General features: G+C 42.4%; 2 protein-coding genes across 2 annotated transcripts; both read left to right on the top strand.

The window, feature by feature from the left end:
- Positions 1-5,084: 5,084 nt before the first annotated feature.
- Positions 5,085-6,752, top strand: LOC4340485 (putative 12-oxophytodienoate reductase 5). Its single transcript, NM_001402783.1, has 2 exons — positions 5,085-5,524; positions 5,665-6,752. Exons 1-2 carry the CDS (start codon positions 5,179-5,181, stop codon positions 6,441-6,443), a joined length of 1,125 nt encoding a protein of 374 aa, NP_001389712.1. The 5' UTR covers positions 5,085-5,178; the 3' UTR covers positions 6,444-6,752.
- Positions 6,753-10,676: 3,924 nt separating this feature from the next.
- LOC4340484 (putative 12-oxophytodienoate reductase 6) lies at positions 10,677-12,652 on the top strand. The gene is made up of 2 exons (NM_001421376.1): positions 10,677-11,194; positions 11,654-12,652. Exons 1-2 carry the CDS (start codon positions 10,813-10,815, stop codon positions 12,445-12,447), a joined length of 1,176 nt encoding a protein of 391 aa, NP_001408305.1. The 5' UTR covers positions 10,677-10,812; the 3' UTR covers positions 12,448-12,652.
- The last annotated feature ends 362 nt before the right edge of the window (positions 12,653-13,014 follow it).

Genomic DNA, 13,014 nt, shown 5'->3' with positions numbered 1-13,014 from the left:
CTGTTATGACTGGTGAGAGGACAAGCTCATGTTTGTACAAGTTACAAGGGAGTGCTGTTGCAGGTGGAGTCATGGAAAATGGTTATGCTGGTGTTGCTGTGCACGATCCTGAAGGCGGTGAGCCTGGCGTAGGCTCGTCGGGCGACTCGGCGTGAGCGGCGGAAGAACCAACTCAAGTCCTGGTACACGGAGGTTCGAGCAAGTAACAGATTCGGATTGGCGTGGCATATTTGCCAAGGTGGAGTTTGTTAGAGTTTGTGTCGAATATGTGTACGTAGTCGGTTACAGTTTAGGACTTGGAGTTGTAATAGGTATTAGGACTAGAGTATGAGTCGGACTCTATCCTAGGATCTCTCATAAATAGAGGGGCGTGCCTGTTGTAACCGCATGGCGACTTAGCATAGCGTGAGGGAGCGGCTGCCGGCGGCGACCGGCCGTGAGTCGTTGTAACTCTGATACGTTGTATATGCTGGATCGGGGAGGAGCGCCCGTAATCAATGCCCCGGAGATGTAGGCTACGGCTGAACTCCGTTACCAAATATCGTGTCTCAGTGTCGCTATCGTTTTGGATCTCCTATGGCGTTTTCTTCCGCGTTTAGCTACCGATGTCGATTTCGGGGCTGGTTTTATAACAGACACTACCAATGATTTGGTAGGACACCAAATCAGATAAGCCCGAGATTAATCTATTATATCCATACCGCTTAAAAAATATGTTCTTTTCTTCTCTAGCCCGCATCAACAGTTGTATACTATTCTTCAAAGAGCACCAACACTAATACACCACCCCCTCTATTTTAAAATTTAAAACATATTTTATTTCATTAGGATAACCTTTAAAAAATTATCCTATATAGAATATCAATTATATCATGGAAAAGAATAATCATAAGTGAGTATATTTTTAATACGGATATAATAAATTTAAATTTTTGTGTCATAAAAACTATATCCAATAGAGTAAAGTGTTGGTCAAAGCTTTGTATAAGTTCACGTAAATGAAATCTTATCCTAACCAAACAAAATAAAACTTATATTTTAAAAAGGAGATACTTGGACCTTTCCCTAAATTTTATGATATATCAAGCAAATATGTAGCAGGAAAAATTAAAGAGGGCAAAACTAAAATTTGTATGTACATCACCGTGTTGTGAAGTGTCCAGTATTACTAGATGGATACCCCACAGGTTGTTGTCAGAGAATTGTAATGAAATAAATATATATGAGTTGTATTCTTTTCTTTCTCACTATACGGTTTTCTTTCATGTGCTTATATATGTTGTATCTTGTATCTTGATCAATTATCCAAAGACCATAAATGATTAAGTTGTATGGTATGACTTTTATGGATAAAAGGTGCAATTTGTACCTTTGATGAATAATCCAAAGATTAAAAATAATTGAGATAATGTGACTTCATGATAGAAGAGAGAATTTATATTAACTACGTTTAGTGGGGATGAACTTTACGAATTTTATAGGTATATAGTATGAAAGCAACTAATATTGGAGTAAACGGCACTGTGTTGCAAGGTTTGCAAAAACCATTTAGTCACCAGGCATACAGCTCCCCCAATGATCTCATCGATAACCATGATTACCGTTGGTTTGACGACAGAAACTGGCAAAATTTAAATAAGTTTTGCCAAAAGTTTGAATTACCTCCGATCCTTTTCAGCTTGGCCAGTTTACTAAATGGTTTCTCAATTATATAGCTTGATTAACTTGGTGGCTAGTTTCTCAATTTTAAACCCTTCGATGTAGAGTAGAGTAGTAGAAAAAAAGGGCTACGAGTGTGATGAGAATCCATAACTTACGGAGGTTAAGGACGGCATGACTTTTATTCTAGCCTACATGTTAGTATATTAAGTGAGTGTATTGTCTTTTGTTATCGACTTAGATTAAGCTTTTAAGTTAAAATAATCGGTGCGTATAACTCAATATGATATTTGAGCTAGAGATCTTAGAGTTCATATATATTCTAGCTAACACGTAATTAAATAAAATTGTAGTTCACTTTTATTCCATGCTATAGGTTTTAGGGGACCATGTATGAAGGAGTGTGTTAATTGGAATATAAAGTGAGTGAATTAGCCATCTTTTCACATCGGGACCACCTATACATTTGTCGACAAATTTTCTCCTAAAAATTTGACAGATGTAATTATAGTACAATCATAATGTAATTACACTGTAACTTGTATGTAATTACACTGTAACTTGCATGTAATTACACTGTAACTTGCATGTAACTTTCACGTAATTTTGAATCGTTAGATCTATTATAAGATTTGTTCTAGCGAGGAAGAAAAAAAAATCATAGCACACATATATGTGAAAGGATTTGTTCCCACGACCTCCATTTTACCGAAATAACATGTTACGGAGAGATTTTTGAAAGTTACATAGAAGTTACAGTGTAATTACACTGTGATTATACTATAATTACATTTGTCAAATTTTTGGAGGAGAATTTATAGACAAATATATAGCAAAATTGTTTCACATCTACTAAAGTTTCTGTGTTGAATTAATTGATGCATGTAACTTAATACCACAAAAGTACACTGCGAGATCGATCGTCACAATCGCATTATGGATTGGATAATTGACTGCGAGAAAGTCTTAATTGCACAGTGAGCCAGCACGAGGCATTAGGCGACACCGTTCGTCAACACAGGTAGGCCGAACCCAACGTATTCGCTGATGTTGGCAATGGCAGGACGTAGCAGCGCTCAACGCCACATATATCTGGGCAGGGCTGCATGCACATCGATTTTCTTAATCCCCGGAGATATTAAGTAGTTATGCTGCCGTGAAAGGGCATGTAATCTAGTGGTTGCAGTGATCTGAGTAGTATCTAAGGTCCTGAGTTCAAATATTTATAGGAGCGAATTTTAAATTAAATTATTTGATGGCTAATTTTCTGTTCGATAAGCTAAGTTCCTGATTTTTTTTAAAAAAAATACATATATCCGGTTAGATATAGAGGCCGGGTAAAATGCCCTTCTCAAAAAGAAAAGTTACGCTGCCTATCTTCTACTCTCTCAGTTCCTAATTTTTTTAAAAAAATACATATATCCGGTTGGATACAGAGTCCGGGTAAAATATCCTTCTAAAAAAGTTATGATGCCTATCTTCTACTCCTTCCATCCAAAAAAATCAGCCTTGATGTGGATGTAACGTTATATAGTACAACGAATCTGAACACGAGGAGTACGATGCTTCCTCGAGGACCTGTGATCCGCCCCCTTTGTTAAAGTTGGCTCCACTGTTTTGTCAGCTCCCACATTTAGTTAAGCTATCCGGATAAGCACTTAATTAAGCAGGCTTGCCTTCTACAAAGAAAATGAGATTAACTGTTGTCCAACTTTCTCTCGTAATACTACCAATTACGAATTATAGATAGCAGGGAACATTTCTAATGTGCAACAGAGAAATGGTTTGTTAAGATTGCTCTAGAAGAGTAACTTGAAAATAGCTCTCTGTTTCAAAGAAAAAACATAACACCACAAACTATGGTAATCTTATTTATTTTGAAGCTAGTATCGAGCTGAGGGTTATTTATTTTACTTTAGGTGATCTAGCACCTATAGAATGATGCAACATAACTTATATACTCAATCTGTTCTAAAATATAACAACTCCTGGCCTTTAAAGTTTGTTTCAAAATATAATAACTTCACCACCAACATTTTCTTTTCAATCAAATACAATCCCCCACCATTCAATTTCCTCACCTACCATCACTTTTCAACCAATCATAACAATTATAACCACTTTTTTAATACCGTGTCCAACCCTACAAATCCTTATATTATGTAACAAAGGGATCTTTTTTTAAGTTAGCTGGTCACAAATTAAAGTAAACTAGATGGGTACCCCGTGCGTTGCTACGGGAGAATTTTGTGATAATATAGTAGATATGAGTTCTAAAATTTTCTTTCTTACCTATTAAACCATTTATTTCATGTGTTTATGTATTTTTGTATCTTCATCAATTTTAGCTAAGGTTATAAATGATTTTTGTTGTATGGTGTGTCTTTTGGGAGGAGAGATGCAATTTACATCTTTAATGAACCATCCAAAGACTAAAAATAATTGAGATGATGTGGCTTCATGAGAGAAGAGAGAATTAGCATTAATTACATCTTAGTGGGGATGAATTTTATAGATATATAGGATTAGGGGTTTGTCCCAACCTTTTTTTTCATATTTGAATTAGAACATTTTCTATGTGTGATTAATAGGAGAGGCTGACGATGGAAATCATATTTATTATGTAGAAAAATTCATACTTTCTTCGTTTCACAATATAAGTTATTTTAGCATTTCCACATTTATATTGATGGTAATGAATCTAGATAGATATGTCTAGATTCATTATCTAGATTCATTACCATCAATATAAATATAAAAAATGTTAGAATGATTTACATTGTGAAACGGAGTAAGTTCCTAATAACCAGCATCAGTCATTCGAGTAAACTACGAGTACCATCGATCTGATTACTTCAGTTGATCAGCTGGTACGTGTGTGCGCGCGATATTCACCCCACTGACCAAAGCGCATACATAATCCATACCCGTAGCTTTTGCAGCAAATTAAAATGGTTATCAATAAAACACTTGGCGCACGATTGATACAAATAAATTACAAACCGCCACAGTGGGGGATGTTTGACAATCAGAATCTCTATGATCAGCTGTTGATCACTCACGCACCTTTCTTATGCTCGCGTCATTGCTTGGTCATGCTGCTGGAGACTCCTCAAACCACACCTCGTGTATTGTTTGTTATTATATGAAAACAAAAAAGAAACGCCTCTGGATATGGTAATAGTCGATAAAGTAATAATAGACGTATTTCCATTCGTCAGAGAGACAGTGGCTGCTACGTGAGACGAAGAAAGTGACATGAGAACGGGGTCAGAAATATCGTGCAGGGAACCATTGAAAATGGGAAACTCTGCATGCACATGGATGATTGGTTGCATGATTGGTCAATGACAAAGTGCGCCGAGCCGCCGGTCCCACTTCAAGCACGGACACCTATAAATAGAACTCCCGACTAAATGCAGTTCATCACAACCAAAAGCGTTCATCAAGAAGTCAAGCAGAGCAAAGTTCAGAAGCAAGCAAGAGAGAGGCAGAAGCGTTGAGAAAGGCCGAGGCGAGATGGTCAACCAAGCCGCGATGCCGCTGCTGACACCGTACAAGCAGGCTGGCGGCAAGATCGATCTCTCCCACCGTGTGCTGCTCTCGCCGATGACGCGGTGCCGATCCTACGGCAACGTGCCGCAGCCGCACGCGGCGCTGTACTACACGCAGCGCGCCACCAGCGGCGGCCTCCTCATCACGGAGGCCACCGGCGTCTCCGACACCGCGCAGGGCTACCCGGAGACACCCGGCGTCTGGACGCGGGAGCACGTCGAGGCGTGGAAGCCCATCGTCGACGCCGTCCACCGCAAGGGCGCCCTCTTCATCTGCCAGCTCTGGCACGTCGGGAGAGTCTCCACCAACGGTAAACACTCGTCAAACGCGCATGAATGTTTTATGTTCGTGTTCATAAATTAATTTCTTAGCATTACCATGTAATTTAGTAACGATCATCATTAGTCGATAGTGTTCTAATTCTGCTCTTGAATTTACTTTGCAAAACAGACTACCAGCCAAATGGGCAGGCACCGATCTCAAGCTCCGACATACAGATCACACCGGACGGTTCAGGGATCGTGTACTCCAAGCCTCGCCGGCTGCGGGTCGACGAGATCCCTCAGATCGTCGACGACTTCAGGCTCGCCGCGCGGAACGCCATCGAGGCCGGGTTCGACGGCGTGGAGATCCACGGCGCCAACGGCTACCTCCTCGAGCAGTTCATGAAGGACAGCTCCAACGACCGCACCGACGAGTACGGCGGCAGCCTCGAGAACCGGTGCCGCTTCGCCGTCGAGGTGATCGACGCCGTCGTCGGCGAGATCGGCGCCCACCGCGTCGGCATCAGGCTGTCGCCGTTCCTGGACTTCATGGACTGCGTCGACTCCGACCCGGAGGCTCTCGGCTCGTACATGGTGGAGCAGCTCAACAAGCACGAGGGTTTCCTCTACTGCCACATGGTGGAGCCTCGCATGGCCATCGTCGACGGCCGCCGGCAGATTCAGCACGGCCTGCTGCCATTCAGGAAAGCTTTCAAGGGCACGTTCATCGCCGCCGGTGGGTATGACCGGGAGGAAGGCAACAAGGTGATCGAAAATGGCTACACTGATCTTGTCTCCTTTGGAAGGCTTTTCTTGGCGAACCCTGACTTGCCTAAGAGGTTCGAGCTTGATGCGCCATTGAACAAGTATGATCGCAACACCTTCTACACTCAAGACCCAATTGTTGGATACACGGACTACCCTTTCCTCGATGAGGATCAGAACAACTCGGTTGCTGATGCTTAGATTTTGTGCTATTTTAGTTGTTGGTTCTATATATCCACAATAATAATGTGCACGATTCATGTAAACAGTGTTAGTATATGCCTGCGTGCAAGATGTCATTTTCTTCTCTCTTTTTTGATGGTTTATGTCTGCAACTAATTCATTTTGATATTTGATTAGTTATGCATCCAAATATATTGGGATTAATAAACGCAGATGTATTCACACCACATGAGAAATATATGTGTTCTTTTGTAATTTTATAAGTTGATGTGCTGTCCTTTTTTTTACATCCCAGCATGGGTCCCTTTTGAATTATCTTGTTAAAAAAAACTTTTCTCTCTTTGAATTTACTTAGCATATAAATCCAAATTAATTCCAAACAATGGTTTCCATCACTTGTGCAAATTTTTTTTTGTCACAATTCCAAATTAAATACCTTAACTTTTATTTTTGATAATGGCTAGAAATCCATCCTCTAAAACCTAAACTGACAATGCCGATCGTACGAATTATTTTTGGGCAAGCCCTTAAGACACTTTAGCATACATGCACACAAAAAAATTATACAATTATGGGCCTCTTTATAGATGATATTATGGGCTTCTGTTGAAATATTTTAGAGGGTGTATGTGCTCTCTGGTCGAGATGAAAAGAAGACATGCTCATGATTAAATCATTTGAGAAGTTCTTATCATTTAACATCAGATTGCCTTTTATGGTTTTATTAATGTTGTCCATCATATATGTATATTTTTTAGAGCTTCTATGTTTTCTTCTTGCCCCAGCAATTGTATCATATATTTTTGCTTAGGAAAAAGTACGAATCCCTCCCCAACTATCAGGTGAGTACGAATTATCCCCCTAAACCCGAAACCAGATATTTTTCACCCCTCAACTATCGATACCATATAAAAAAAACCCCGACCAGCTTTGTAAGCGGTTTTGGTCTATGTAGCAGTCTAGTCAGTAATTTTTTTATTAAAGAAACAATGGGCCCTACCTGTCGGATATCTCTCCACTCCATGTCTTCCCCTCTCACCCACCCTCTCTCTCTCTCAAATGCCAGCAGTTGTGGCTCGAGCGCCGACGGCAGCGGACGCCCCCTTTGTCGCCTCGACGAGCCGCGCGGCGATGGCTGCGGGTGCTTCCTTCGCCGCCCGAACTTCTCCCACCACCATCCTTGGATCACTTCGCCGCCCCCTCCACCTCCCCGAGCACCGCTGGCTGCGGGCATCCCCTCCGCTGCCTCAACGAGCCGCGCGCCGGCGGCTACGAGCGCCCCTTCACCGCCCCAAGCTCCGTCGCCCCCTTGGCCCCAAGCTCGGCCCGCCGTCGTCCTCAGCTCGCTCCATCGCCCCCTTCATCTCCCTGAGCACCGCTAGCTGCGGGTGCCCCTCCGCTACCCCAAGCACCGCCCTTCGTTGTCCGCTCCTCCCACCACCTCCTCCTCCCACCGCCTCGAGCTCCGCTGCCCCCTCCTCCCGTCACCCGAAGCTCCGCCCGCCGTCCTCGTGGTGAGGGAGGGAGAAGAGAGTGGATTTTGGAGAGAGATAGAGGCTACGTTCGTTACATTGGGTTGGGAACGTTACCCTCCGGCATGGAAAATGGAGCAGTCCATTAGCGCGTAATTAATTAAATATTTGTTTTTTTTCAAAAATGGATCAATATGATCTTTTTAAGTAACTTTTATATAGAAACTTTTTGTAAAAAACGCACCGTTTAGCAGTTTGAAAAGCGTGTGCACGGAAAACGAGAAAAAGGGGTTGGGAACCCCTTGAACCGAACACAGCCAGAGAGGTGAGTGGAAAAAAGAGAGTGTGGGAGACAGACAGGTGGGGCCCGCTGATTAAAAAAATGAATTGCTGACTGGACTGCCACGTAGACCAAAACCGCTTGCAAAACTGCTCGGGGGAGGGGGAGTTTCATCCGGTATCGATAGTTAAAGGTGAAAAATATTTGGTTTTCGTGTTTAGGGGGGTAATTCGTACTTTTTCCTTTTGCTTATCAGGTCCAAATTATAGAATGGAAGATAAAGGGGAGAGAGAGAGAGAGAATACAAAACTGGAGGGGGCCTTTTACAGTACATTTTACTACCGGTGGTAGTAGTGTAGTAGAAACTAAATCCGACCCTTCATTTGTTTGGGTATTTTAGGGCTTTTAAAAATGCTTAGGGTATTTTTGACTTTCAACTCTAATTTCAATTATAGAAGGGTATTGCTCGTAATCTTGGCGCTGCAATTATCCTAATCGACGGATCATGGCAAGGTCGCCGCGACGCCGGCTGCTTCATCGCCGGTTCATATAACTTCTCACCGGCGTCTTAACCTTCTCACTGGCGTCTTGAACAGGAGTAATGCTCGATCAATTTATTTTTAGGAATCCTCCATCAATTTAGACGGGCACATGTGTATATGCATATACTAATTTGAAGAAAGAGCAGCGATGCATTCCAACCATGTTTGCATTCATGCAATTAGGGATCGGCGAACCGTCCTTCTCTCCGGATTAGAAGCAACAAAATCAACAGAAAAAAACAAAAAACCCGTATGAACACTTGCACGTTCATCACTAGGACAGGCCCACCTACAGTCTGAGAAAACCAAGAGATGGCGTAAAAAATAGAGTAGATTAGAAAAAAAAATTAACCGGTAATTAACACATGCGAAATTACTTCTTTACCATGCAAAATTTTCCAAATCTACCCTTGGAGAAATAATACTATCCATAATACTCAGTGTAGTAGTGGCGGATATGATCCGCTGGATGCAACGAATGGATGATCCATATTTACCCGAGGGTACAGTAAAAAAATCCAACTGGAGGGGTATAAGAAAGAAAGAGGTCATCGATTTTCATAAGAACTAGCTATGTGGGGCCCACTTTGTGAGGCCCAAATATTAGTGATTGTGGCGGTGAGGCAGACTTATGTTTTGATGTTTATAAAGGAGTAAAGATATCATTGCGATGATCCTCATATAAAAAAAAATTCTTGTGTGTCATTGAGTATTTGCTCCATCATTCCCATACCCCTAAATTTAGCCATGTTTCCTTTATACCCTTAAGTTGTTTTGTTCTTTTTTATACTCAATCTGTTAATTGACCACGAGATTTTTCACAAATACTACCTCCATCCCAAAATATAAGTATTTTTAGCTATAAATCTGGACAACTATGCGTCCAGATTCATAGCCAAAAGTTGCTATATTTTGGGACGGAGGGAATAACTATATTGCCTCTTGTTTCTACATTTTAAAAATATAGATCTCAAGGTAAAAACAGTTTTGACTCTAAAAATCGGAGTGGACATGATGATTTGATCAAAAAAATGAAATAAAAAATACTTAGAATTTTCAAAATATTAAAGGTAATTTCAACCCCCCCTACCCCTCCATGGAAATATTTCCAAATTTGGTTGTGGTTAATTTTTAAAATATAACATTTCATTTTTTTTAGGGGAGAAAAATAGAGAAAAATGTGATTTTGTAATTTCCCCTTTGAATTTTCATCAAATTTCACTGCAATTCAGTTCAAATGTTTAATTTTAGATTCAAAAAGTTGGTCAAACATTTTTATTCCCTACAATTTGTATAGCTGAAGTTATTCACTTTCAAATTATGTTTTATAAGACGTTAGCATTTAAACTACAATCCCGAAATTACAAATTTATAGATTCAAGCTATGTTATTGCACAATTATGGACTTAGAACCCAAATATATCAGTAATCACAAAATTATCTAATTTATCATCCAAAATCAACGAACAAAGCAGTTTGGTAGTTTACGACTTTATGGTGTGATTTTTGTTTGCTTGTGTTGTTACTCTGGTGCAAATTTTGATTTGTAATGTCATCTTAGGTGCTTAAGAAATGAAGTTGGCCGAGCACAAATATAGGTATATGGTGTACCTGCGTCATCTGTTGTTCATGCTGATGATCGACCATATATATCTCCATGACCACAGACATGTGTAATATGCTCGTCATGCAAACGAAACATGTCCTGATACGCAGACAACAGGGCTGCTGCCTGTTACGCAGACCAAGTTCACGACGCAAGGCTGACGAAATCACGATATGGCATGGTTGGTACGGAGGAAGAGTCAACGATCTATATGGAGCCAGCAGCGCAGCGCGATTTTGCAGATCGAAAATATTAGCGTACTCTGCCGGTCAATGGAGAAAACCGCCGTCGCCACGCGCGAGGGTCCACTCCGACACCTATAAATACAACCAAACTCCAACCCCATTCGGCACACAGCCAAAGCGTTTAGCAAGAACAGAGCAAAGAGCTAGCCTAGCTAGATCATCGCATCGCATTTGTTAGTTTTCCATCGCCGATTGATACATACATCATCCAAGCAGAGCAATCACCAATCAACCGAGACAAGATGGTGCAGCATCATCAAGCGGCGGCGAACGACGATCATCAGGCTATCCCGCTGCTGACACCGTACAAGCAGGCTGGGCGCCCGGGGTCGAAGCTTGACCTCTCCCACCGTGTGCTGCTCGCGCCGATGACGCGGTGCCGATCCTACGGCAACGTGCCGCAGCCGCACGCGGCGCTGTACTACACGCAGCGCGCCACCCGCGGCGGCCTCCTCATCACGGAGGCCACCGGCGTCTCCGCCACCGCGCAGGGCTACCCGGAGACACCCGGCGTCCGGACGCGGGAGCACGTCGAGGCGTGGAAGCCCATCGTCGACGCCGTCCACCGCAAGGGCGCCCTCTTCATCTGCCAGCTCTGGCACGTCGGAAGAGTCTCCAACAACGGTACGTGCACCACGAAATATGTACATTCTTGTTGATGAATTTGCCGGGAAAGTGAAATCATCCCTCGAGGGGATATCCCCTCGTTTCGTGCATGTCACCTAAATAGTTATAAAAAATTATAAAAAAAATTGGCAACATAGATTAATACGAAATATATCACTCCACAAACATGCAAGTTTAAGGTCAACTTCTACAAGTTGTAACAAAAATAACAAATATAGTTGTGAATGTGCATTAACTATTTTCAGTTTAATTTGTTATTTTTGTTGCAACTTATAGAAGTTGAATTTGGTTTTGCATGTTTGTGGAGTGATATATTTCGTATTAATCTATGTTGTCAATTTTTTTAAAAAAATTTGATAACTATTTAGAAGACATGCGAATAACGAGGGATGTCGCTGGATGAAAATCCACATCCGAATTTGCCGTGTGTTTCTCATCCTGCATGCTCTGCTACAGGTTTCCAGCCTGACGGATTGGCTCCCATCTCAAGCACCGACAAGGCGATCACACCGGACGGCTATGGGATGGTGTACTCCAAGCCGCGACGGCTTCGGACAGACGAGATCCCGCAAATCGTCGACGATTTCAGGCTCGCTGCCAGGAACGCAGTCGAGGCCGGGTTCGACGGTGTTGAGATCCACGGCGCGAACGGCTACCTCCTCGAGCAATTCATGAAGGACAGCTCCAACGACCGCACCGACGAGTACGGCGGCAGCCTCGAGAACCGGTGCCGCTTCGCCGTCGAGGTGATCGACGCCGTCGTCGGCGAGATCGGCGCCCACAGCGTCGGCATCAGGCTGTCGCCGTTCCTGGACTACATGGACTGCGTCGACTCCGACCCGGAGGCACTCGGCTCGTACATGGTGGAGCAGCTGAACAAGCACGAGGATTTCCTCTACTGCCACATGGTGGAGCCTCGCATGGCCATCGTCGACGGCCGCCGGCAAATTCAGCACGGCCTCTTGCCCTTCAGGAAGCAGTTCAATGGCACGTTCATCGCCGCCGGAGGGTACGACCGGGAAGAAGGGAACAAGGCGGTTGCCGATGGCTATGCCGACCTCGTCGCCTATGGGAGGCTCTTCTTGGCGAATCCTGATCTGCCCAAGAGGTTCGAGCTCGATGCGCCCATGAATAACTACGATCGCAACACCTTCTACACGCAGGATCCTGTGGTTGGGTACACCGACTATCCTTTCCTTGACGAGCATCACCATGACGACGACGATGACTCTAATGCTCCTTCTGCTTAAAACCAGTCATGCAACTCTTCAAATCGATCGGCATCAATAATCAATAATGCAGGCACCCGTGCTATCGATTTCACTATTTACCGCTACATTTTCTTTAAGTGATTTATGTACTCTTGTACTATTGTTTATGTTTAGTGTGAGAAGACATCAAGACATGCATCATGCGTGTATATATTTACTGGAATAAAACACGAGTTATATGAACAATGATTTTGTTTTATGGACACTTCTATTATGCGAAAGTTTGCTACTCCCTGCGTTTCAAATTGCAAGACTTTCTAGCTCATTAATATGTACTCTCCCTCCGTATTTTAATGTATGACGACGTTGACTTTTTGAGCAATGTTTGACCATTTGTTTTATTCAATTTTTTTGTGAAAATATGAAAATGTTTATGTTATGCTTAGAAAACATTTGATGATGAATCAAGTCACAATAAAATAAATGATAATTATATAAAACTTTTGAATAAGACGAACGGTCAAACGTTAAAAAAAAGTCAACGGTGTCATACATTAAAATATGGAGGTAGTATATGAATGTGGCCAATTCTACGAAGTTTTACAT

This window comes from Oryza sativa, chromosome 6 (genome assembly GCF_034140825.1).
Source record: "Oryza sativa Japonica Group chromosome 6, ASM3414082v1".
Lineage (NCBI taxonomy): Eukaryota > Viridiplantae > Streptophyta > Magnoliopsida > Poales > Poaceae > Oryza > Oryza sativa.
Note: the sequence above shows the minus strand (reverse complement) of the source record. Positions and strands in the feature narration are given on the sequence as shown.

Coding starts and splice junctions, on each gene's coding strand:
- LOC4340484 (NM_001421376.1), top strand. CDS start 10,813: ATGGTGCAGCATCATCAAGCGGCGGCGAACGACGATCATCAGGCTATC. Junction 11,195..11,653: donor CGGAAGAGTCTCCAACAACG/GTACGTGCACCA, acceptor GCTCTGCTACAG/GTTTCCAGCCTGACGGATTG.
- LOC4340485 (NM_001402783.1), top strand. CDS start 5,179: ATGGTCAACCAAGCCGCGATGCCGCTGCTGACACCGTACAAGCAGGCT. Junction 5,525..5,664: donor CGGGAGAGTCTCCACCAACG/GTAAACACTCGT, acceptor TTTGCAAAACAG/ACTACCAGCCAAATGGGCAG.